Genomic DNA, 26,500 nt, shown 5'->3' with positions numbered 1-26,500 from the left:
TCAAAACACATTTGTGTACTTTGAATGGAGAATTTCATAAAAGAAACGAGTTTCCATTGAACATTTTCCTTTGAGACGGCGCAACATTTAAGATGAACAGACTTCAAACTTTATCTAATCAAATCAAATATGTTGACAATGTTTCCATTGGGGAGAAATTACAAGTGGAAAAAAGGTATTAAATCGCAATATATCGCAATACTCAATGTATTGCAGAATCGTGATAATATCGTATTAGGACGTAGGTATCGTGATAATATCGTATCGTGACTTAAGTATCGTGATAATATTGTATCGTGATAATATCGTATTGTGACTTAAGTATCGTGATAATATCGTATCGTGACTTAAGCATTGTGATAATATCGTATTGTGACTTAAGTATCGTGATAATATCGTATCGTGACTTAAGTATCGCGATAATATTGTATCATGACTTAAGTATCGTGATGATATCGTATTGTGACTTAAGTATCGTGATAATATCATATTGTGACTTAAGTATCGTGATAATATCGTATTGTGACTTAAGTATCGCGATAATATCGTATCGTGACTTAAGCATCGTGATAATATTGCATCGTGATAATATTCTATCGGACTTAAGTATCGTGATAATATCGTATTGTGACTTAAGTATCGTGATAATATCGTATCGTGACTTAAGCATTGTGATAATATTGTATCGTGATAATATCGTATTGTGACTTAAGTATCGTGATGATATCGTATCGTGACTTAAGCATTGTGATAATATTGTATCGTGATAATATCGCATTGTGACTTAAGTATCGTGATAATATCGTATTGTGACTTAAGTATCGCGAATATCGTATCGTGACTTAAGCATCGTGATAATATTGCATCGTGATAATATTGTATTGGACTTAAGTATCGTGATAATATCGTATTGTGACTTTAGCATCGTGATAATATTGCATTGTGACTTAAGTATCGTGATAATATCGTATCGTGACTTAAGTATCGTATTGGGACTGTTTTTTTGAGATACAGAACATATGTATAATCGACTTCCGGCAGCATCAACCTGTTCAGAGACCTCTTTTCCTCGCCAGGCTACAATCCCGAGAGGAGGACGGAGGAGAGAGGAGCAAGAGAGCGAAAGAGAGGAAGGGAGGAGGAGGAAGAGGAGACAGGCCAGTTTGGGGAGTTTTAAGGTCGGAAGGTTTTTCGATTGGGGCACTGACTGCGGCGGCGTTGGCCATGGGGCTGTAGTAAGGGGTGGAGGAGGTGATGGTGGTGGGCGACGCGGCGGCTCTCCTTACAGCCAGGTACTGCGGGGTGAGGCCGCCCAGGCCCGTCAGGCTGCCCCAGGTGGTCGCACTGTTGAGCTGCTGCATCTGCTGCGCCAGCTGCTGCTGCAGACGCCGCTGCTCCTTGTCCTTCTGCGTGTCGGCGAACTTCACCACGATGGGAGACGAGCAGCCCTGTGTGGGAGGAAAGGGGGGAGGAGGGAGGAGGAGAGGAGGGAGGAGGAGACAGGAGACGAGACAGCAGAGAAGAGAAGAAAATGTAAAGACAGAAGATGGAGAAGATAAGAGAGAAAAGAACATGAGACAAAACAGGAGAGGGAATAAGAGAGGAGGAAGATGAAGAGGAGAAGAATAATAGAAAGAAGAGGAGGGAGATATGGAGAAAGCAGAAGGAAGTTGAGGAGACGAGAGGAGGAGTAAAGATGAAAAAGAAGAGGATATAAGAGCAGAGGAAACAAAGGAGGAGACAAAAGAGGAGAGGAAATAGGAGAGAGGAGGAAGATGAAGGGATGAAAAAAGAAGGGAGAAGGATACAAGAGAAATGAGAGATTAAGATGGAGGAAAAGGATAAGAGAGGAAAGGAGAGGCGAAAGAAAGAAGACGAGAACAAATAAAAAAGGAGAGATGACGAAAACAGAAAAAAGGAAATAGAGAATTAGGAAAAGGAAAGTTGAGGAAAGGAGCCAAGAGAGGAAATGAGGGGGAAAAGAGGAGAGGAGACGAAAGATAATTAGGAAAGACACTTTATACGGTTTACGATGATAACAAAATATAAAAATATCCTCGCTGCGTATCGTAAAGGTTAAATTAAGGTTTTTATGACGTTGGGGAAAAGGACACAAACACGTGAAATATATTTAAACTGAGAAAAATATCTACTTTTAATTAAGGCGGTAACACACACACACACACACACACACACACACACACACACACACACACACACACACACACACTATGAGGAACAGACGTTCGGACAATTAGAAACACGACCAAATCTTCAAATCTCCCTCTTGTCCTCTCAGCGTCTCTGTCTGGTCATCTCTCACACTCTCACACTCATAATCACACTCACACACTCACACACAGTAACACACACACACAAATCAAGTCTCTCTTCACACGAGATGATGAAATAGTTGGAGAACTCAGGAAATCAGTTTCTGGTGAAACCGTTCTGGACTCTCAGATAACGGAGCCCCTTGTGGGGGAGAGAAGAAAGCCCAGTGGCTTTAAGTCAAGTTTCCTGTGTGACTCTGTGTGTGTGTGTGTGTGTGTGTGTGTGTGTGTGTGTGTGTGTGTGTGTGTATGTGTGTGAGCTCCTGATGAAAGTTGCAGCGACGAGGCTGGAAAAAAAAGAAGCGGTGCAGTCATAATCTATCACACCGCGCCGATACTCACGCGCCGCAATCAAAGCCTAACTAGGGGGCAAATCCGTCGGAAACAAAAGGCAATCTGCCACGGGAGGAAAGGGAAATAAAAACCTTTTGATTGAAACATTTAGTTCCAGGCACGATCCTCCAACTCGGCAGGAGGGAAAGGGAGAGATTCAGCTACTTTGCAGCAGCAGAAAACACACAGATGCATGATGGGGGATCGTGTCTGTGCTGCTACACAGATGCATGATGGGGGATCGTGTCTGTGCTACTACACAGATGCATGTTGGGGGATCGTGTCTGTGGAGCTACACAGATGCATGATGGGGGATCGTGTCTGTGGAGCCACACAGATGCATGATGGGGGATTGTGTCTGTGGAGCTACACAGATGCATGATGGGGGATTGTATTTGTGCTGCTACACAGATGCATGATGGGGGATCGTGTCTGTGCAGCTAAACAGATGCATGATGGGGGATCGTGTCTGTGGAGCTACACAGATGCATGATGGGGGATCGTGTCTGTGCAGCTAAACAGATGCATGATGGGGGATCGTGTCTGTGGAGCTACACAGATGCATGATGGGGGATCGTGTCTGTGCAGCTAAACAGATGCATGATGGGGGATCGTGTCTGTGGAGCTACACAGATGCATGATGGGGGATCGTGTCTGTGCAGCTAAACAGATGCATGATGGGGGATCGTGTCTGTGGAGCTACACAGATGCATGATGGGGGATCGTGTCTGTGCAGCTAAACAGATGCATGATGGGGGATCGTGTCTGTGGAGCTACACAGATGCATGATGGGGGATCGTGTCTGTGGAGCTACACAGATGCATGATGGGGGATCGTGTCTGTGGAGCTACACGAGTGTTGTGTTGTTGGAGTTTTCAAAATCGACTCAACTTCATCGTCGTGGAAAGCTCATTGGCGTATTTCCCAGAATGCAATTGAGTTGTGGAGAAAGAATTAGCAACATTTAGATGAAGACAGCTGCCGCTAATCTTTGTTTTCATTATAATGTTTCTATTTGATTCATCCTCTGAATAATTGATTAATGATCTTGTTTATAAAATGTGGGACTAAATGTCCACTAAAACGTTTCTCCCTATTTCTCTCTATTAAAATATTGGTTCTAAGATGACATGAAAGCAAATCCTCACATGCGAGTCGATTTTTAAAGTCATCGAAGTGATTTAAAGGGCCAGCGCGTCTCTTTCAAAACGCGTCGCTGTCCGTGGTGCTGATCAAAGCTGCTCGTCATGCTGCGCAGCAGATATGAAACACGAGGAGCCTTCACCGAAACGCTCCGAAAATATGTTTGTGTCACACAACCGGTCCAGGAGATCGTCTCATGCACTCATGCAGTTGGATATATGTGGAAGAAATCCAATTACATTTCTTCTCATAGTCCTTGAGCATGTTTAGCATCACTCATACGCCAAATAATATCATTTCTGAGTAACCCTACAGCTTTGTTTATGCTCTCTGCGCTGCATTATTCTCTGAAACGCCAGCGGGCGAACAGACAGAATAAGGTGCGAGGAATTAAAAAGACGACGAGTGTAACTCAGAGATATGAACCCAGACTGTTCAAGTCAAGACGCCGTAAAGCGACTTCCACGAAGCCGAGGAGGGGTTGTAATGATCTGTGAACCCATATCTCATATTCATAAACTACTTTATTACTTTTGTAGAAGCCCTCCAAAAGAAACAAGTCAAGTATAAAATGCTTTTTAAAGAAACAACGGTTGAATATCCTGTAAACTAATTGATTTGACTGCGAAATATTTACAAAAATGAAGATTTTTAAGACAAAATTGTCCTATATTTGTTTAACCCAATGACATTTAAAGGTTTTTTATATGAACGAGCCCACTGACTACTCGAAGACTACCTTTTAACATCTATTTTTTATGCTTTTATTGAGGATGTTTTATGTTTAAAAGAGTTATTTTACATGTGCACCTCCTCTAGTTTAACCAAAACCTATCCTGAAGATAATATCACATACAGACTGAGCGGAAATGATCAAATTTGACATCATAACCAATCATGAATCAGTTATTGCACACTCTTAAAGCTGCCTAGTGAGTCAGATTTCACCATCAGCTGGATGTGCGTCCATATTCCACCATTTCGTCGTCATTTCGCCCGACAGATAAGAGCGGATTCCACCGGGAGGAGAGGCGGATCCCCCGAGACCGGAGCTAAATATCTCATTACTCCAGCTGACACCCGGGCAGCCGCGAGGAGACGAGCCCAGAATGAGAGTCCTGCCCTGGGAGCGGCGCCGATGGGTTCTGTACCGGTTCTCCCAGAAGACCCGGCTGCACTTTCAAAGTTCTTCCGCCGATCGGCCGGCTGCTCAACTTTGCCCTTCAGTGATGGAAACGTCTGTCGGTGTTCGCTCAGAGAAACCAAACGTCATTGATTCATTTTTACCGTAGTGGGATCTTTAATAATTCATCACAAGATTATTAACAGCTTGAACTTTTGTATAAATATATCAAACTGTGTGTGACTGAATCAGACATTCGTGGGTTAAAACGTAAAGCTACGTAACATTTTCATGAAATCAAACCCCCGGTTTTTAGACTTTATTTCCTTTATTTACCTCTCTATATAGCAGTATAACACTTCCTGCTGCTGCTTCACAATAAAAGCATTCAACAAGGGATGCTTTTATTTTATTGTGAAGAAGTCACAGGAAAAAAGAAAACAAAGTTTCAGAAATCTGAATTTCTTTCAGTGATTTTATCGTATAGTTGATATAATAAAGGTAAGTTACTGACTGACTACTTTATTGAAACCAGTGGTGGAACGTAACCAAATACATTTACTCAGTACTTTTATTTTTCTACAGTCTTTCCATTTCAGGCTACTTTATCCTCTATGGCAACTATTTTACTACATTTATCTGACAGCTTTAGTTACTTCTCCAGATTCAGATTAATACAAAATATGCCTAATATTCAACAGCAAGCAACTAACTATAATTATGACGTACTATTATAATATATTGCTATTGCTCCACCTTTGTCAGATACAACATTAGCAATGTGTACGTATTAATGCGTCAATAACTATAATCCATCATATAAATGGGACATTCTGCTTCCCTACTTTTGGTACTTTATTATGTTTTATGCTTTATGAGGACGTTCACTGACACTGTGGTGTTCTTCACAGGAAACTACTCATGTTGAGGAAAGATGTGTAAAAGAATGGAGGTTATGCACAACATTAGTGATGCTTGCGTATTTAATGCGTCAATAACTATAATCCATTGTTATAAATGGGCTTTTCTGCAGGATGAGCGCTTCTATTTCTGGTTATTTCAGTATATTTAGATGCTAATACTTATTAATACTTAATTGCAGGACTTTAACAGAGTATTGTTGCACTGTGGTATCAGTACTTTTACTGAACTTCCTGTTCAAAATTAACCTGGACTGAAATCTTTAGGATTATAACTTTAATAAGCACGAGGGAAAGACAAATCTCCTGCGCTTAAAAAACCCCATTTGAGCGGCTTAGACTAAGACAGAGTTTCTGAAAAGCATATTGAGACTTTCTAAAATAATGATCTATTAAAGCAAAGAAGGAAGAAGTCAGATTCAGAGCATCTGAGGAGCCAGCTGACGTTTATAGGTATAACAAATAAAAATAAAAACCACCGCTTGGTGAAATTACAGCTCATGTTGTATGAAAATAAAGTCTGATTTGTTTCCAATTGGTCACTTTTGCACACACAATGAGTCTATTGTGGATTGTTAACATCATAATAATAATAATAATAATAATAATAATACACTGGATTTATTGATAACTGATGCAAACTTGTGGTCATAAAAAAACAGAAGTTGTTCCATGTTTTGTGCTAAACGGTCTCCGGGTTCAGATATTTAGAAATAAACACGTCATTAGCTCGACGTTAGCGCCGCGGCATCGATTTATTCCTGACTCTATTTCTGGAGAGATCTTCAGCAACTTTCACATCTGAAGAAAAAATAAAAAAATAAAAGCTCAGAGTCTCCGAGTCCCGCGGGAGACGCCTCCTTCGGGGAAAACACTGAAAATGTTATTTTTGTCTTGTTTCTTACAAATTTTGACAAATCTTTTAAACAAAACAAAATAAAAACATGCCACACACTCGACTGCACATATCTGTGTGTGTCTCAGAGATGGAACACGCGTGACAGCCGGTAGTTTAACTGACAGCGCGATGAGCACCTGGCGTCCACGTGTGTCATTATGTAATCACAGCGCCATTAAAGCGACGCCTCGTCAGCTGCTTCAGGCGGAAGGATTGACCTCGTCTGACCTCCACACCCAAAGAAAGTCAAACTTTCCTTCAGAGACAGAAGTTACAGACTAATAAAGCTGCCTGCGCTCCCTGAGGCCGACTCTCGGAGACGAGCGTGAAGCGGAGCGCTACGCTTCACCTCCTTTCACAAGAAGACACGCAAACACTACTTAGAAGCTCCGGTCCGTTTACCTTGGAAATCAAATCTCTCTCTCTTTCTCTCTCTCTCTCTCTCTCTCTCTCTCTCTCTCTCTCTCTCCGTCTCATTCACTCACGGCTCACACAGCCTCCGAATGTCAAACCCGAGAGATCTGCAGATCCTAAAAGGAGAGCAGGAGATGTTGTGCACGTGAGGCGTAAAACATCGTGTGGATAAAAATAAATAAAGTTGTTATAGGAAGTGGGACCTGTGTTACATATTGTTTAAACAATTAATTAACCTTATTTTATTTATTTTAAATGTTGTATTTTAATTTTGTATTTTATTTATTTATTTTGCTTAATTTATTTTACGATATGCATTCATGTATATAAAATCTATTTATTTACACATTCATTCATTAGTTTTTTCTTTTTCTCCCTCTTATTAATATCATTTATTTGTGTCTATATTTGTATGTATGAATACAAGTATGTATATATCTTTTGAGATCACTACTACTACTTGCTAAATTATTATTACTATTATTGTTATCATGTGTTTATCTCTTTTGGAACGCAACAGGTCAAGAGGTCAAATAAGTCGACGTTGGCTGTGATGGTTTGAGCGATCCTCGTCTCCGAGTCGTCGTAAAACTCCGAAATGTCATCAATTCGTGCCCGAACCCGAACCCGAACCCTAGCGCTGTACTTTTGACCCACTACTAGACGCACAATGTCAATTAGAGGGAGACAAAATAATAGAAACACCAAAACTGAAACCAGAAAAGCTGAACTAACCCTTCCCAAAGGGAGGATTCATTCCACGAGCGTCTTTACCGGAACAGACCACCGGTGGACCAATGGGGTCATCCGTGTGTGTGTGTGTGTGTGTGTGTGTGTGCAACAGAAATCATGCAGAGCACAACTCTTACACGTCTCTCTGCCCGGCGGGCCTGCGTGTGCACAGACTTGTGTACCTGAATGTCACGCCGTAATGAGAATGGATATGACAGCACCACACACACACACACACACACACACACTTTCTCCTCCCTCACACGCAACCATCTCGCTCCATCTACGGCGGCCGGGCGCAACAGAGCCGAGACAATAACCAAACTCTATTTACTGAACCTCGTTTCCTCGCACGGACCCCGAGTAATTACTTTTAAATTGCAAAAAACAACAACTGAGGGAACATTAACAAACGGTTGCGGCAATTTGGGCGGCGCCTGGGGGCTAGACAGCCTTTTCCAAATGGAAATGAAGGTATTTTGCCATTGTCCACTGCAATATCGTGTTGTGCTTTAAGGCTTTTTTCTGTCTGTTCGGCCGCGTTCACCTGGCCCATTGTGGAGGATTGTAGCTTCTAGCTCGATGCTAATGTAGAAAAGAATCAACGCAGATGCTTAACAACTCAAAAACATAAAGAAATCCTCGCTTTCAGACGGAGGGGAGGAGCGCGCGTCTTCTTTCAGGGTCACGACACATCAATAGCGGCCGTGATTATCATGATCAGCTGTAATGAGGGGGCCACCGGGTGAACGCCGCTCGTCTCGTTCCTTTCACACGGCCTGTTATTAACACTTTGTCTCTCTCTCTCTCTGTGTGTGTGTGTGTGTGTGTGTGAGACTCACACTCGTCTTACACCGTGTAATTCTCTCCCAAATCACGGCCCTGTCATCCTGCCCTGTCACTGCTTTGACAATGTCGACAAAGGCGCCCCAAAAAAACTGCATTGGACGCACACAAAGGAGCGGCGGACGCCGGGGTCGCCGTGCAGCTGATGAGGTCTGTACCGCCACCTGCACATCGGGGCTGCTGTGTCAAAGGTGTTGCTTTTTTGAGGGGGGTTTGCAGTTTTATGACCAAAAAAACCATACTGATGAATTTATCGGTTCTTTTTTATTCGTATTGTGAGAGAAAAACAATAATTTAAGCCTTTACATCCACGCAGGAAGTGTGATGACAACGTGTTGTGTGGTGAGTTTCATGGCACGTAAACTGAGTGAAGTACATGTTTGTTTTTCTTTGTGAAAGAGACAGAAAGAGAGGAGAGAGAGTTGAAGGAAGGGCGAGAGTACAGTACCTCCATAGTCTGAGACTGGTGCATGGCTTTGATTGCATTCTGTGCCATAGCTCTGGTGGAAAACGTGACAAACGCACATCCTGTAAGAGGGGGGGATGGAGGGAGGGGGGCAGGAGGAGGAAGAGGAGGAGGAAGAGGAGGAAGAGGAGGAGGTGGGAAGACAAGAAAGAACAAAAACAAGACAAAAGGGTTGGACACGTCGTTGTTATAAAAAAGAAAATACAAAAACAGAGATTGATACAGAGAACAGCACACAGGCGGACAACAGTGTTGTTAATCGCCGTGGAAACAACAAGCACAGTGTCATGACAACCACATACCCCCCCTCCCTCCCCACCCACCCACACACACACACACACACACACACATACCCGTCCCAACATCTCGACACATCCACAGGACATCTAAAACAACCACAATCACCAGGGGGCCTTTGGATTGGCTGTTGACGCCTTGCCCCGCCTCCTCCTCCTCTTTTCACCTCCTCCTTCCTCGTCTCTTTGCGTCGCCGCCTCTTATTTTTCTTCTACGCCGCGACCGAATTAGTCGTACCTGAATTAAACCGCTCTCAACAATTCACCGATGTAAAATCAGTCCACATTTTGCATGGGAGCGATTTGAATTAATCGGGGGCGTTTGATTGGCTGTCCTCTCTCTCGCTCTTTTGGCGGCGGTGGCGGCGGCGAGCTAGAACAAAAAATCTGCAGGGTCTCCGAAAAGTCGGGAATCAGATGAAGAATCGTATGAATTCAATCAAACAGAGAGACGAGGAAGAGAGAAGGAGGCGTGGTCGACCTCATCCGTGACTGACACTGAGCTGAGCCAATCAGAGACGGGACTCAGCTTCTTTCTTTATTTTTTTCGGGGGAGGTTTTTATTGGCTGGCTGTTTGTCGGGGTGTCTGTGATGGAAGGTTGTGTTTTCTGGCTGGTTAGGGAGTGATTAGAGGAGATAATGTGAGAAGTGCTTCAACAACCCCCCGGACTAATAATATGCTAACAAACTCACCAAGCCATGTTAGCGCAGCCAGGCCTGAACAGATCACACACACACACACACACACACACACTCACACACACACACACACACACACACACACACACTCACACACACACACACACACACACACACACACACACACACACACACACACACACACACACACACACACACACACACACAAACACACACGCACGCACATGTTCAGGTACGGCTGGCTGACTCGTGGTTTGGCAATATGGGAAAAAAAAAAACGTAATAGCCTGGGTCATCAGATAGACTCTCCCTGAGTGTGTGGAGGGGAGGAAGAGGGCAGAGAGTAAAAAGAGAGAGAGGAGGAAAGATAATGCGGAGAGAGAGAGAGAGAGAAGGAGGACGGACAGATGTGTGGAGGAAATAGATGCGATCGTTGGCCTCTTCCACCTCTATCAAAAGCCGGCCGCCGCTGTGATAGAACGAGGCTGAGAGTGACGGATGGTCCGCTACATCCGCGACACAGATTTCATAGAACAGAGAGGCTCTGCGGATCGCTGCCGAAATAATAATAATATTGATAAAAAAAATGATAATAAGACTTTTGTAGCTAAACATCTTCCGATAACCTCTCTGTGCATATTCAACTAAGTTTAATGTGAGATGCAGGACAGGTGGGCTCCTTTCGAGTGAATTGGGGCCCTTTGTGACTTATTTTGGTGAAGCTAATGTTGCATTCTAATTAATGTCCACCAGAGGGCGACTCCTCTGGTTGTATAGAAGTATATGCTTCATGTGGTAAAGCTGCATTCTCTCTCCTGACCACCAGGAGGTGACTCCTCTGGTTGTATAGAAGTATATGCTTCATGTGTCAAAGCTGCATTCTCTCTCCTGACCACCAGGGGGTGACTCCTCTGGTTGTATAGAAGTCTATATAAATGACTCTACTTCTCTCTTGATGTATTCCCTCAGTAAACATTGTAAACATGAGTTTATGTCTCAATCTCTAGTTTCAAGTCTTCTTCAATACAGCATGATGTTCATTTAGTAAATTATGGTCATTTAGAGTCAAACAGACCATAAAGAGGGGACGCTTTAGGGGGCGGGGCTACAAGGTGATGTGCGTTGTCCTTTCTGCAAGTTGTCCATGTTTTAATCGAACAAAACTTTAGTTTGTTCTTAAGGGAATTCTGCAGGGCAATTTTGAACATTCATTTCAAAAGATTAATTTAAAAACCTCAACGTTTCACCACCTTTGAACACACATCTACTCTATTCAACATCCCAACGATCTTTATTCCACGGGGCATGAACCTGCTTTTGATCTCTTTACCTTCACTTTTGAATGTGTATATCATTGCCGACTGGAAGTACATTCATTTACTCGCCTTTCATATAAAACTGCCTCGCTGACCTGGCATGAGAGATTTTAAAAATGAAATAAAAAGACTGAAGGTAATCAGATTCTGCAGCACTGACCTAGTAAACATAGTGACCGGTCCTTTGCAGCGCTGGCTGTTTCTTTACTGTAGAGAGGACAGTCGGAAAAAAGGGGGTCATCGCTTCGACTGATTCAGAGTCTATTTTAGACGGGCCACAATCTGTCATTTAACCGCTTAGTTTCCAGCAGGTTGCCCCATCGTCTGCTGGGAAATCGCTGCCCAGAAACTGGATCAGGTCTGGATGGGAGGGGGTCCTCTAGGTCCTGACTCTGTATCCAAAAGCGGTCCGCCACAACGTCATCGGTTGTCATCAATTGGAAACTCTACCGTTTCTCTCCAGTTGGCAGATAGAATACTTTTTTTTTGCATCTAGAAATAACGCTTCTATCTTTAGCTCGGTTTCTGCAGCTTGAAGCGGCTAAATAAAGAATTCCTCAGCGCCCACGAACATCATTTCATTAATGTCGAAGCTCTTAACTGGCTGGTTCGTGCATGTCTTATCTCTTTTTTATTTTTTTGAGAGATGTTTCTCGGCTCGTGATCGCTAAAAATACCTCACGGGCCGCATTCTCGTCAGCGGAGAGCCAAGCAGTCCTTTAATGAAAGTAGGGTAGCTCCCAAGGCCCAGCCATCCACCGGTGGTGTGATCCATATTTTATTAATAGTGGGATGATGGCGCTCTCGTCCTGATTGATACCGCGCTTCAACGGGAGCTCAGCTAGGTGGGACTGAGGGCCTCTGGGATTTGGAGGCGCACAGGAATCCTTAAAGACCTATTTATTTCCAACCTGGTTAAGTCTATTTATTGAGCTGGACGACCAGCGTTCCCTCTAACTAAGTGATTTGTATCAGCTCGACAGAAAACGTCCGATCGGGCCCGTCGCATCTGAAATATTCATGAGGACAAAAGAGAGGAGCTGAAAAAAAGGCGATGGGAATGGAAGGAGGCCGATGTGGGATGTCTGCTGGGGAAAAAAAGAGGACAAATTGATGCAAGGGAGGATTCTAGGACATCGAGGGTGAATAGATGGAGAGGAGGAGGAGGGTGTGTGTGTGGGGAGGGGTGTTGCTGAGTGAAGAAGCAAAGGACCATGGGAGTTTGAGTGGTTTAGTTTCAGGCAAAGATTGGTTCTACATAGAGACAACCTTGAGGAGAAAAAAGAAGAGAAGACACGTTGAGAAAATTAAGTCAAAACGATAAAAAAAAAAAAACATCCATAATGTCCGACAAAACCACAGAAAGAAAAAAACGTGACCGACAGATTCACACGGAACCTCTGTGACATTGACATTGACAGCTCGAGTGACAGGAGGAGGAGGAAGAGGAGGAAGAGGAGGAGGAGGACAAAGGGTTTTGAAAGCCCCCTCCATCTCTTCAGCACATTGAAACCACAAAGGGGAGAAAGAGACAGAGAAGGTAAGGAGTGTTTGGAAGGTAAGGAGGGTAAGGAGTGTTGGGAAGTTAAGAAGTGTTGGGAAGGTACGGACTTTGGGAAGGTAAGGAGTATTGGGGGGGTAATGAGTGTTGGGAAGGTAAGGAGTATTGGGAAGGTAAGGAGTGTTGGGAAGGTAAGGAGGGTAAGGAGTGTTGGGAAGGTAAGGAGTGTTGGGAAGGTAAGGAGTATTGGCAAGGTATGGAGTATTGGGAAGGTAAGGAGTATTGGCAAGGTATGGAGTATTGGGAAGGTAAGGAGTATTGGCAAGGTATGGAGTATTGGGAAGGTAAGGAGTATTGGCAAGGTATGGAGTATTGGCAAGGTATGGAGTATTGGGAAGGTATGGAGTATTGGCAAGGTATGGAGTATTGGGAAGGTAAGGAGTATTGGCAAGGTATGGAGTATTGGGAAGGTAAGGAGTATTGGGAAGGTATGGAGTATTGGGAAGGTAAGGAGTATTGGGAAGGTAAGGAGTATTGGCAAGGTATGGAGTATTGGGAAGGCAAGGAGTATTGGCAAGGTATGGAATATTGGGAAGGTAAGGAGTATTGGGAAGGTAAGGAGTATTTGAAAAGTCATGAGTGTTGTCAAGGTAAGGAGTGTTGGGAAGGTAAGGGGGGTAAGGAGTGTTGGGAAGGTAAGGAGTGTTGGGAAGGTAAGGAGTATTGGCAACGTATGGAGTATTGGGAAGGTAAGATGGATGAGAGTAGAAATGATTAGGAGGGTCCCTGCACTCCCACAAGAGCTATTTATAGATGTACGATCGCTGAGATTGGATTGATGGATGAGACAGTTGGAGGTACTTGTGAGATCTTTCAATCCACTTTTAGAGCGGTGATTTTAAAAGGCAGTACTTTAGTTTGTTGGAGAACTCGGAAGTCGACAGATCCGATTGGTTCGACAGCTCTTAAATGGGCCTGTTTCTGGTTTTTAAAGCAGCCTTGGAGCACTTTGTCTAGAGGACATTATATCATACTCGTATCTGTCTCCAAATGGAGCGAGTGCAACTCGAATTTCAGTTGGTCGTCATTGAATGTGCTCTTGTGGTGACGAATTAGTTCTTAAAGGAGCTTAATAAATCCTGTGATGGATTTGCAATCGTCACTTGGCATCTTTTGTTAAATTAATTTAAGGGTTCCTCAAAATAAGGTACCGGAAAAAGTATTGGCTGTAGTATAAACGATTATAAAATCAGACTACTTCTGCTTTCTTTGGCATTCTCCCAATGTAATACCTTTATATTTTGTATATTTACTTAATGGCCTGAAGAATGAAGAATGAATCCTTCATGTTTGTTTGGTCTTTTCCAAACCAAGTAAAAATACAACCAACCCGATGCACGCTGTCGATGCAACAAGCAGCAACTGGGCTCCGGATTTGAACTGCCGGTGTAAAAATGCCCTCCGCCTCAGTGTGGGAGCATCAAAAGAGCTCAGGGCTGGCTTAAACTGGAACAGCGGGGCAGGTGGAGGATATGAATGGAGGTTAGGAGGTCAGAGGAGGGTGGGAGGAAGGGGAGAGAGAGAGAGAGAGAGAGGGGAAAAGAGATATATAGAGCGAAAAGGAGAGGCGTGCGTTCACAGCGAGCCTCAAGATGCCGCTGCAGTTCATTTGTATTCACATCTCAAAATAGGGGAAAACTCGCCACCTTTTTTTTGTGGAAGTCGAATCAGCGTTGATGGCGAATGAAGTCGTGAGCGCCGTCCTGAACTAGAAAGCTGAGTCTCTCACGCTGGCAGAGCCTACGCGGACCAGCATGCATTGCGTCAGACGCATCGTCTCGCTAATAGACAATAGCATCTCTTTGGCCGGTTATTTCAGGCGCCAATAAAAACGGGAAAATCAAAGAGTTCTACGTAGCTTTACTACGACTAGCTCGTAGCTTCTCAATGTGTCGACTATCGCTTCAATCCACTTCATTCCACTTCATTCCACTTCATTCGCCATCAGCGATGACCTCGTCGTCCGCATAGAAGGTGGCGGATTTTCTTTCCTTTAACGTGACTCTTCCAAAACCTTGAAGGAAATCTGGGGAAAGCAGCATCTGAACGAATGAATTTAGTCAGCAACATAATTAAATATAAAAGTATAATATAGTTACCTGATTGCAATATTTTCAGCTAGATTTGAGGGATATAATTTGTTTTAAAACTATTTATTATTATTTTTTTAAAGGAAGCAGTGCAAACTGAAGTCCTGAATGTCTCCATAAGTATTTATTATTATTTTTCATACGTGTTTCTGGCTGCAGGTAGACACTAATCACCCAAGTTTACAGTAAACAACTTCTTCTCTTGTGACGTTGACGGCTCAGGAAAAAACTTCCAGTCGTCGACAGCGGAGAGAAAAATGGTTGAAAAACAAGCAAATTAGCTCGTTATTATGCAGCAAAATACTTCTAAGTAAAAGACGGAGTAAATGGCTAAACAATAAAAATAATTTGTATTATTATTATTATTATTGTTAAATAACTGGGATAAATTCCTAGATATTTTTTTAGATACATGACCACAAAAGAATAATGAGCCAATGCTTTTTGTTATCAGTTGCTTTCATGTATTTTTCTCCGACAATGGAAACCCGCTCCAACCAGACTTCCTGCAGGACTTTGAGTCTGAGTCGACACAGTGAGCAGAGGCTAATAAATAAATCACATGGAGCAGCATTACGTGTGGATGGACGTGAGTCGGAGTGACACACACCTCTGCTCAGTCCGTCGGGCCCTCGGAGGATCCGGCACTCCTCGATCTGTCCGAACGCAGAGAACATGACCCGGATGTCGTTCTCGTTGCACTTCTTCGACACCATGCCGATGAACAGCTTCCTGTCTTCCACCGCTGCAAAGGGGAGGAAGAGGAGGAGGAGGAAAGAGGTGTGAGTGTTCACAGCACTTAATATACACATTTATTACGCCTGGCGGAGATCATGTGTCCAGTCGTGTAAGTGTGTGCGTCTGTCTGTCCGTCCATGGAGTGTCTTGCTTACCACCTGACCCTGAGCCTGATATTTTTCATAGGACCGCTCATGTCATTCACACTTGAAGGACCAGTAGAACCTCCTAAATATCCACTAGAACCACCAGAAGGACCAGTAGAACATCCTAAATATCCACTAGAACCACCAGAAGGTCCAGTAGAACCTAATAAATAACCCCTACAGCCACCTAAAAGACCAATAGAACTTGCTAAAGAACCACTAGAACCACCTAACCTAACCCCCAGAGTAAACCCTGACCTAGATTGAAGAAACACATTTTACTAATAATACTAACTAACTAATTCAGCGGCAAAAGGCATTACCTCGTCTGTTGTTGGGGCTCAGAAATGGGAGGAGTTGAGTATTTGTTGCATTTCTTTTATGCAATATTTTCTCTGAATTGTGCATTTTTTGTTTTTAGGAAAAGTAAGATGTTTTAAGAAGTTTGTTCATGCACTTTCTTACAAAGAGTTCAATGCAAAGATCAAACTAAAACTTGACGTGTTTGCAGTGATTACAGAATCAAGATCCAACGTGTATAATTCGTGAGATTTAGAGATGCTGGTTGGTGGATTCTGTTCCCGTTGCACAGAGCTAGGCTAGCTGTTTCCCTTTGTTTCCAGTCTTTGTGCTAAGCTAGGCTAATAGCTTCATATTCACCATATCACTCTTTCTCGTCAAACTCCCAGCAGACATTTCCTAAAAATAGCGAACTATTCGTGCACTTGTTTGTGTATGGTTTCCCGCTGCATCGGAATCCACTGCCACACATAACAAACCGAGAAGCAGGCGAAGCAGAGAGAAAGAACAAAGAGAAAAGAAACACATTTTCACCACAAAGACAAAAGAGAAAATGGAATGAGACAGAACAAAACACCAATCAAAAGAAACAAAGACGGAGAGGAGGAGAGGGAAAAGAAGACAGTGGGAGAGCGATGGAGACAGACAGAGTTCATGTATTTCATCATCACGCCATCTGCGAGGCTCTGATCAATGTCTCGTTATCACTTCAACACAGGCGGCTCGCCGAGACTCTCCAGCTTGTCTCCTCTCGCCCTCTTCCTCCCACCTCCTCCTCTTCCTCCCTCATTGATTCCTCCTCCCGCCGCTGACACAATCCCTCCCTCTCCGGTGCAATCTCCAGGAATGTGATCCGGCTGCAGGTGTCTGCGCCAGAGGAATTGGAGTTTCGGCGTTTAAGTGCGAATCGTGGCCGAAACGCGCATGTGTGTGTGTGTGTGTGTGTGGACGCGTTCTCGCCGCATTCAATGTAATGCTAATCCAATTCATTTTTAATGAGGAAACTGTCAGCACTCACCGCGAGGCGAAAGAGATAAGCGGTCTGTTGCACTCTGGGAAATCAATAGCGCACTTGTTTATTTTGCTTGTTTGAATTGTTTGTGTGTTTAAAAGACAAACCGTCGGGATACGCTGCCAAGATAAGTGTTGTTTCAGAAAGCTTTAACTCCTTTGTACACAGTGTGTGTGCATGTGTGTGTGTGTGTGTGTGTGTGTGTGTGTGTGTCACTCCAGAGGAAGATTACCACAAGTCTAACAGCAATGTAATTAATTTACTCTGCGTCGATAGAAGAGACAGAGAGGAGATATCGTTACAATTGACTGTGTCTGTTTCTCGGACGAGGCGCGCAGGCGATAAGACTCATGAAGCCGGCTCTGGAGTCAGCTTTGCATTCTGGGATGAAAAAAAAAAGTGGAGCAGAACCGGCTTCCTGCTGAGCTTCGACACGTCGAGGAATAAAAGCAAAGCGCACACAATGTCTCCGTCATATTGTACACGCGCCACGTCTTTTTTTCCTCTCCTTCCATCTCCCTGCGCCGACTAAACCAATAACCCTCCGAGCGGGGCCGTCCGTCACCGTAACAGCCACTGGAACGCCGGGTTTATTAAAGGTCGTTACCGTTAAGTGGATGGATACGAACGTATGGCCTGCTCTATATCTCCCCGTTCTGGCGTTGAGTGGTGGCTGCTTTATTAAGTTCCCCCGTCGTTACCCCACCGGTTATGTCTCATGAAGTCGTTTCTCGCCATATTTCAGTGGAGCGGATGATGGCTTTTATCTGGGTTTCTCCGCTGCCGTCGTTTTTATTGTATCCCCCCACAGTGGACAGTGATATAAGGTCTGTGTGTGTCGGCCTCTTATGGGAAGTTATGGCTAAGCTGCTGCTTTTAGTTTCCTTGTTATGTATAAATATCAGGAAGAAACACCTTTAAAAATAACCTGCAACTAGATTTAACCAATTCAAAACCAATCCCCCCCTAGGGGGGCAGACTGAGTGATTGTTATATAAAACTGTAAATCATAGCTTGTTTTATGAAAAAAGGCCAAAAACTGCTGTATTTGGATGTATTGAACACCATAAGTAAATATATAAGTAAGTGAAATATATACGGTTTGGTACATGAGGAAATTCAAATAGCATTCAAATAGCCCATTGGGGCCCAATAGCCCCAATGGGCCCAATGGGTCGCATTGAGGCTATTGGGCCTCAATGCGACCTTGCCTGAATGTTCTCTGTTCTAAACCCTCTCTAACTTTGTTCTGCTTCACTTTATCAAAGTCAACCTTTGCAGAGAGAATGTTCACATATTGAGTTATGATTTGGGTTAGAGAATGTTCACATATTGAGCTATGATTTGGGTTAGAGAATGTTCACATATTGAGCCATGATTTGGGTTAGAGAATGTTCACATATTGAGCTATGATTTGGGTTAGAGAATGTTCACATATTGTGTTATGATTTGGGTTAGAGTTGGACCTTACAGCTGCATCATTTCAAACCAATAATCATCTTGAAAGTGATTTTTTTCTAGGCGGACCTGAAACCTTTTCATTTTTTTGTGTGTGTCATCTTCATTTACTCTTAACCAGTAACATATAGACTGATATTTACACATCTGAACATAATCTCACATGTGTACCTTTTATTGTAACACCATCATTATTCAAATAGCAGAGATACACCCTTTTTTAGTTTGGGTATGCAATTTTCGAGCAGAGGCCTGAAAATAGGTTGGTGGTCACTTCATCCAATCACGTTTTGTATCTGTTTTTCATATTCTGCTCAATTACTCAGCTTTAAGGGTCAGTTGCAACCAAATTGAAAAAAAACACAAAAATGTCTCACTTACTGATGCAGATGATTTCAGTTTCAGTTAATTCGTACAAAATGTTCAGATATCTGCTCAGCTGCAGAGATTCATTGCGCTCCTTCATCCAGAATGATTTGAAATGAGATTTTTTTTTGTCAGCATTGAGGTTTGTGAGGATTCAAAGCAGGAATTCGCTTTTTTTTTTTTTTTTTTGGGGTCCATTGCAATCGATTCATCTCCATAACATCTGAGTGGCTGCAGAAGGCTCGGCAGCAAACGTCTTCCAATATAAATCCCACGATGGAAAAAAAAGTGAGCCCCAGAGGTCGAGGGGACCCGGAACATGTAGTTTGATTTCAGTATCGACGACATGCAATCTGCTGCTGGAGATCTGACAGCTGCGCTCTTTTTTGAAGACATCATTGTCCAGAGGCCTGTCACCGCGACCTCAACTAGAAACATGAACTCTGCACAGGCAGCCGGAAAAATAATGAAAAAAAAAGAACCTGAAATTAGAAACCGAGTTTCGAGACATCGTGTCCACAACGTTTGCTTTTGGCTCTGCCATCAAAGCTCAACTTTAATAACATTGTCTTTCGGTCTCCAAATGTACCTCGACTAAATATCACTGAGCATAATGAACCTGATAAATCTCCTCTGAGTGTTATTGCCGAATCAAAATGGAGCCAATTAAAAACAGATTGGAATAATAGGGGTAACAAAATTCAGACCTTGTAAAAGTGTCTTTAAAGAAAACAGTGAAATGATCTTCACCCCTGTATTAACTGCTTTTATTTGCATGTAAAATAAAAAAAAAACTCATGTTTTGAATATCTATATATCCGCCACCTAAAATATTTCTAATGATTCGCTGCACTTGATTGTGGATTTATAAAAACGCATCCAATCAAATGTGAAACGAGGGTTGGAGATATCAGGAGAATGGGTCACGCATGAGGTCACGCAGTTATGTTGACCTTTGACCTTTGATAACCAAATTCTAATCGGGTCCCCCTTAAGTCCGTGTGGACGTTTGTGCCAAATTTGAAGAAATTCCCTCCAGGCGTTCACGAGAATGGACCGGACGTCCAAACTCTCGACCAGCGGAGGCATGGAATTATGTTATTTTTTCAATTTGTGGCGGACTGTACCTTTAAGGACACCGTTTTCCTCCGCTATACACTTCCTCGCCAGAATGGGAAGCAACGAAGAGGAAGAGGCGATATGTCTGCAATATGTCGTTCGGAAATGGGGTGAACTGAGGACTGAGGAGTGTGTGGGAGTAGTGAGATATATGCATTAAAAACGTGTGTGTGTGTGTGTGTGTGTGTGTGTGTGTGTGTGTGTGGTGAGCGGAGAGTGTGTACAGCGTGTTTGTATGAGCGAGCAGCCACAGGGGGAAAAGAGGCCGGTTCACCACGAGGCCAAAACGATTCAACTCTCTCCGACCTCCTTCTGAAGCACCTCAATAATTCATCACATATATAAGGATATATTTATATATATATATATATATATATATATATATATATATATATATATATATATATATATATATTACCCGCCCATCCCTCCTTCTGTTTCTCACTTTGTCTCTCACTCAATCTCCCCTCCACTCGTCCCGTCTGCCAGTCGAGCGGCGAGCAAACACACGGGTGAGATAGCTATTACCAAGCAAATTCAGAGCGGCTATTGATGCATCTGTGTGTGATATTGATGTGTGTGTGTGTGTGTGTGTGTGTGTGTGTGTGTGTGTGTGTGTGTGTGTGTGTGTTTGTGTGTGTGTGGCCACTTACCGTTAGATTTCTCGCTGTCTGCAGGTTTCATCTGAATAGGGTGGTGCATCTGCAGAGACAGAAGAAGAAGAACAAAATATGTCAGACACTCCATGTTTGACTTGAAACTAGAGATTGAGACATAAACTCATGTTTACAATGTTTACTGAGGGAATAAGAGAAGCAGAGTCATTTATATAGACTTCTATACAACCAGAGGAGTCACCCCCTGGTGGTCAGTAGAGAGAATGCAGCTTTAACACATGAAGCATATACTTCTATACAACCAGAGGAGTCACCCCCTGGTGGTCAGTAGAGAGAATGCAGCTTTAACACATGAAGCATATACTTCTATACAACCAGAGGAGATGCCCCCTGATGGTCAGTAGAGAGAATACAGCTTTAACACAAAGCATAGACTTCTATACAACCAGAGGAGTCGCCCCCTGGTGGTCAGGAGAGAGAATGCAGCTTTAACACATGAAGCATAGACTTCTATACAACCAGAGGAGTCCCTAAACTGTGCACTTGTGGAGTAAATGACAATCAAGGATTCTTTATCCGGTCTTGTGCGTTTCTCCCATTTTCCTCAAAAAACGATGTTCTGAATGCATTTACATTCGACTTTATTTGCATCCCCTTGACTCTGAGATATAGCGAGCTGCAGATTGCGTGTTCTTACTGGTGTAACTGGTGTAACTGGTCTAATGGTTGCATTCACACTTGTCTTCTTAGATACTGGATCTCTCTCTGATGCCAAGACGCAGTTTAATGGAGCTGAATGATGGATGTGTGTTTAAGGTGGCGCTTCTTCTTTTATGGAAAACAAGAAAACACTTCACAGATGAGAAGGCTTTGTCACCTCTCTCTCTCTCTCTCTCTCCCTCTCTCTCTCTCTCTCTCGCTCTCTACCTCCTTCAATCTCCCCTCCTCTGTCCCCTTTTTATTCCCTCCATCTCTCTTTCCTTTATGGGAGATTATGTGGCTGTTTGATCTGCGGGGAGACGAATGACAGTGATTCTCCAAATCTAGCCCGGTATCAATCACACTCAGAGTCAAATACCAGCAGTGTGAGTGTGTGTGTGAGTGTGTGAGTGTCCGTACGAGTGTGTGTACGCCCCGTCTTACCCATAATGCCCCTGGGCTCAGTCACGCTGTGACAGAAGGCTTTGATCTTCCAATTCTATCACACACCTTTATCCCAACTCTCTCCCTCTTGCTCTTCCTTATCATCCTCACTCTGCTTCTTTTTTTTTCTCCATCTCTCAGACCTGTCCCAGACACACACACACACACACACACACACACACACACACACACACACACACACACACACACACACACACACACACACACACACACCCTGTCTGTCCGTTGATTAGTTCTCAAACCTGCCTGATGGGGGCAGTCAATGGCGGAGGGGAAGAACCACAGAACCACAGAACCAGAGAACCTCACACTGCCGACTATTACGGACTCCCTTCAAAATAAAACCATAAACAAAAAACGTAGATAAAGTAGCCAAAAAAGCAGATCACTGCCGCTATGAGACATTTTATGATGGCTGACATGTGATTTGTGATGCATTTCGGCCAAAAATGTTTACACGAAGGTAAATGAAAAGACTGAAAGAAAAACTACAGTAAAAAAGAAAGCAAAAATACAGTAAGACTGAAAAAAAACTACATTAAGATGAAAGAAAAACTACATAAAGACGAAAGAAAAACTACATTAAGATTTAAAGAAAAACTACATTAAGACGAAAGAAAAACTACATTAAGACTTAAAGAAAAACTACATTAAGACTGAAAGAAAAACTACATTAAGATGAAAGAAAAACTACATAAAGATGAAAGAAAAACTACATTAAGATGAAAGAGAAACTACATTAAGACTGAAAGAAAAACTACATAAAGATGAAAGAAAAACTACATTAAGATGAAAGAGAAACTACATTAAGATGAAAGAAAAACTACATTAAGATGAAAGAAAAACTACACTAAGATGAAAGAAAAACTACATTAAGACTTAAAGAGAAACTACATTAAGATGAAAGAAAAACTACATTAAGATGAAAGAAAAACTACATTAAGACTTAAAGAGAAACTACATTAAGACTTAAAGTAAAACTACATTAAGACTTAAAGTAAAACTACATTGAGACTTAAAGTAAAACTACATTAAGACTTAAAGTGAAACTACATTAAGACTTAAAGTAAAACTACATTAAGACTTAAAGAAAAACTACATTAAGACTTAAAGTAAAACTACATTAAGACTTAAAGTAAAACTACATTGAGACTTAAAGTAAAACTACATTAAGACTTAAAGTAAAACTACATTGAGACTTAAAGTAAAACTACATTAAGACTAAAAGTAAAACTACATTAAGACTTAAAGTTAAACTACATTAAGACTTAAAGTAAAACTACATTAAGACTTAAAGTAAAACTACATTAAGACAGAAAGACAAACTCCAATAAACTCCTTCACACATGTCAATAGATTTTCACACAGACCATTAATATTAAGTGGAAAAGAGGATTTTTTTTAGGCTCAAGGTTGATTTTTCTGAGCTTTCCACTGCGAATAAAGGCCTCGACCAATCAGGTTGCAGGAAACGAGTTGAACTGCTTCGATATGAACCAATAACACGAAGGCGAGACAAACTTTATGACTTTTTTTTAACCTCGACAAAGGCAGCGCAGACCAGATCCTCCTTTTCTTTTCTTTAACAATAAAAGCTTGAGACATATAATATGCGAATATTTCACATTGTCGTTTATTCGCCACGACCTCGATGTATTACGGCCTTGAGAAGGAAAGCTAGATAAAAGGATAAAAAGATGGAAGCAGAGTGTGATTACTGAAGGGTTTGCATAAACACAGAGAGATGCACACAACTGGATGGAGTGAGAACTCAATGAGGAAGTAGAAGAGAGATCTAAAGGAGATTCAGTGATGGTTGGACGCTTCAACTTGAACTTTTAATGCATCCGAGTGGGAAAAGAACAGAGAAGGGAAAGGAGAGAAAGAAGTGACAGACGGTGACGGAGAAAGACGAAGAATTAGAAGGAGAATATTTAAAAAAAGAGCGAGAGAGACAGAAGGAGGGAGGAGACACGGGATAGACGGGAGGAACGGCTTCAGGCTGCAGGATCACGCACAACAAGGACAGACACAGGCAGTGGCGGTTCCACATGTACCCTGGACACAGGTGTGTGTGTGTGTGTGTGTGTGTTAGAGAGTGTGTGTGTGTGACTGTGTGTGTGACTGTGTGTGTGACTGTGTGTGTGGCTGTGTATGTGTGTGTGACTGTGTTAGTGAGTGAGTGTGTGTGTGGCTGTGTGTGTGACTGTGTTAGAGTGTGTGTGTGTGTGTGTGTGACTGTGTTAGAGAGTGTGTGTGACTGTGTTAGAGAGTGTGTGTGACTGTGTTAGAGTGTGTGTGTTTGACTGTGTTAGAGAGTGTGTGTGACTGTGTTAGAGTGTGTGTGTGACTGTGTTAGAGTGTGTGTGTTTGACTGTGTTAGAGAGTGTGTGTGACTGTGTGTGTGACTGTGTTAGAGAGTGTGTGTGACTGTGTGTGTGACTGTGTTAGAGTGTGTGTGAGTGTGTGACTGCGTTAGAGTGTGTGTGTGTGTGTGACTGTGTTAGAGAGTGTGTGTGACTGTGTTAGAGAGTGTGTGTGTGACTGTGTGTGACTGTATTAGAGAGTGTGTGTGTGTGACTGTGTTAGAGAGTGTGTGTGTGACTGTGTGTGACTGTGTTAGAGAGTGTGTGTGACTGTATTAGAGAGTGTGTGTGTGACTGTATTAGAGAGTGTGTGTGTGTGTGTGACTGTGTTAGAGTGTGACTGTGTGTGACTGTGTTAGAGAGAGTGTGTGTGACTGTGTTAGAGAGTGTGTGTGTGTTTGTGACTGTGTTAGAGTGTGTGTGTGTGTGTGACTGTGTTAGAGTGAGTGTGTGTGACTGTGTGTGACTGTATTAGAGAGTGTGTGTGACTGTGTGTGTGACTGTGTTAGAGTGTGTGTGAGTGTGTGACTGCGTTAGAGTGTGTGTGTGTGTGTGTGTGACTGTGTTAGAGTGTGTGTGTGACTGTGTGTGTGACTGTGTTAGAGAGTGTGTGTGTGACTGTATTAGAGAGTGTGTGTGTGACTGTGTTAGAGAGTGTGTGTGTGACTGTGTGTGACTGTATTAGAGAGTGTGTGTGTGACTGTATTAGAGAGTGTGTGTGACTGTGTGTGTGACTGTGTTAGAGTGTGTGTGAGTGTGTGACTGCGTTAGAGTGTGTGTGTGTGTGTGACTGTGTTAGAGAGTGTGTGTGTGTGACTGTGTGTGACTGTATTAGAGAGTGTGTGTGTGACTGTGTGTGTGACTGTATTAGAGAGTGTGTGTGTGTGTGTGACTGTGTTAAAGTGTGACTGTGTGTGACTGTGTTAGAGAGAGTGTGTGTGTGACTGTATTAGAGACTGTGTGTGTGACTGTGTTAGAGAGAGTGTGTGCGTGTGTGACTGTGCTAGAGTGTGTGTGTGTGTGTGTGTGACTGTGTTAGAGTGAGTGTGTGTGAGTGTGTGTGACTGTATTAGAGACTGTGTGTGTGACTGTGTTGGAATGTGTGTGTGTGTGTGAAGCCACATCAAAAGAAAGAAAAGACACATCAAGTCACTTCTCGTTATTCCATTTCAAAGTCTGTCCTCTAAAGGCAAAGAAGACGCTCCCCAAATAAAACAAAAAGCTGCGAAAGGATCCGCATCCACTCCTGAAAAACACAGTCAAAAGCTGCCACACACACACACACACATGCACACACACACACACACACACACACACACACACACACACACACACACACACACACACACACACACACACACTCTGTCTGCTTCTCAGGCGTCTCCTCCTCAGGTCTGTCTGCCCCAGAATGCCCGGCGGGTTTCTCTTCTTCGCGGGGCGGCGCCGTCGACGGCGTTTGATCTCGGCCGAGGTCCCGCGACGCCCGGGCTCTCCTCCCTACCCACAATGCCGTTTCTTCTGCTGCCCGGCAGGCCCCAGGGCCGCGGCCTGCCATTCATTACTCGCTCAGCGGGGTCCCGGCAACGAGAAGAAGCCGAAAAACGAGACGCTGCGCCGGCGTTTAGCTTTACAGGAGTCTCCGTCTAGCCTCTTAATCTACTTCCTGTTTACCTCCACACCCCAGAAGCCTCCTTCCTCTCCTTCCTCCCCCAGAGCGAGTTAATACACGACCTAAACTTGCACCGAATGTAATGTTTCCTGATGTTCGACGTTTATTATCCGCCGGCGTCGCACTTCAAGTCGAGTGTCGGCCGTTCGTTTTTTTTTTAATCATACTTGAATTTGCGTTATTGGAAAACTGCGGTTGTGATTGTTGTGATGGAGTCGGGCCCTCGCTTCAGAGGAATCGATTAACATTTAATTTACATATTAATGTTCAGACTCCCACCGCTAACAAAGAGCGGCCGAGCCTCCACGTTGCTTAAGAACTACTTTTTACTGCTCTACAATTACTGCAGAGCAATGTGCTGCGTTTATTAGCCCGGCTATAAAGTTCTTTCATTTGTCTGGATTTATAGTGGT

General features: G+C 43.1%; 1 protein-coding gene across 1 annotated transcript in view; it reads right to left on the bottom strand.

Annotated features, from left to right (window-relative positions):
- The window catches only part of celf2 (cugbp, Elav-like family member 2), a gene marked incomplete at its 5' end in the record, with an annotated part of 125,558 nt that overhangs the window by 21,369 nt on the left and 77,689 nt on the right, over positions 1-26,500 (bottom strand). Inside the window, 4 exons of the mRNA XM_079236292.1 lie at positions 1,287-1,448; positions 9,191-9,270; positions 15,743-15,877; positions 20,925-20,973. Of these exons, the coding sequence (XP_079092418.1) occupies positions 1,287-1,448; positions 9,191-9,270; positions 15,743-15,877; positions 20,925-20,973 (426 nt within the window). The remainder of the gene's footprint in view (positions 1-1,286; positions 1,449-9,190; positions 9,271-15,742; positions 15,878-20,924; positions 20,974-26,500) is intronic.

Source organism: Taurulus bubalis, assembly GCF_910589615.1.
Source record: "Taurulus bubalis genome assembly, chromosome: 20".
In the NCBI taxonomy this organism is placed as follows: Eukaryota; Metazoa; Chordata; class Actinopteri; order Perciformes; family Cottidae; genus Taurulus; species Taurulus bubalis.
The sequence above is the reverse complement of the archived record's forward strand: the minus strand, read 5'-3'. Positions and strand labels throughout refer to the sequence as shown.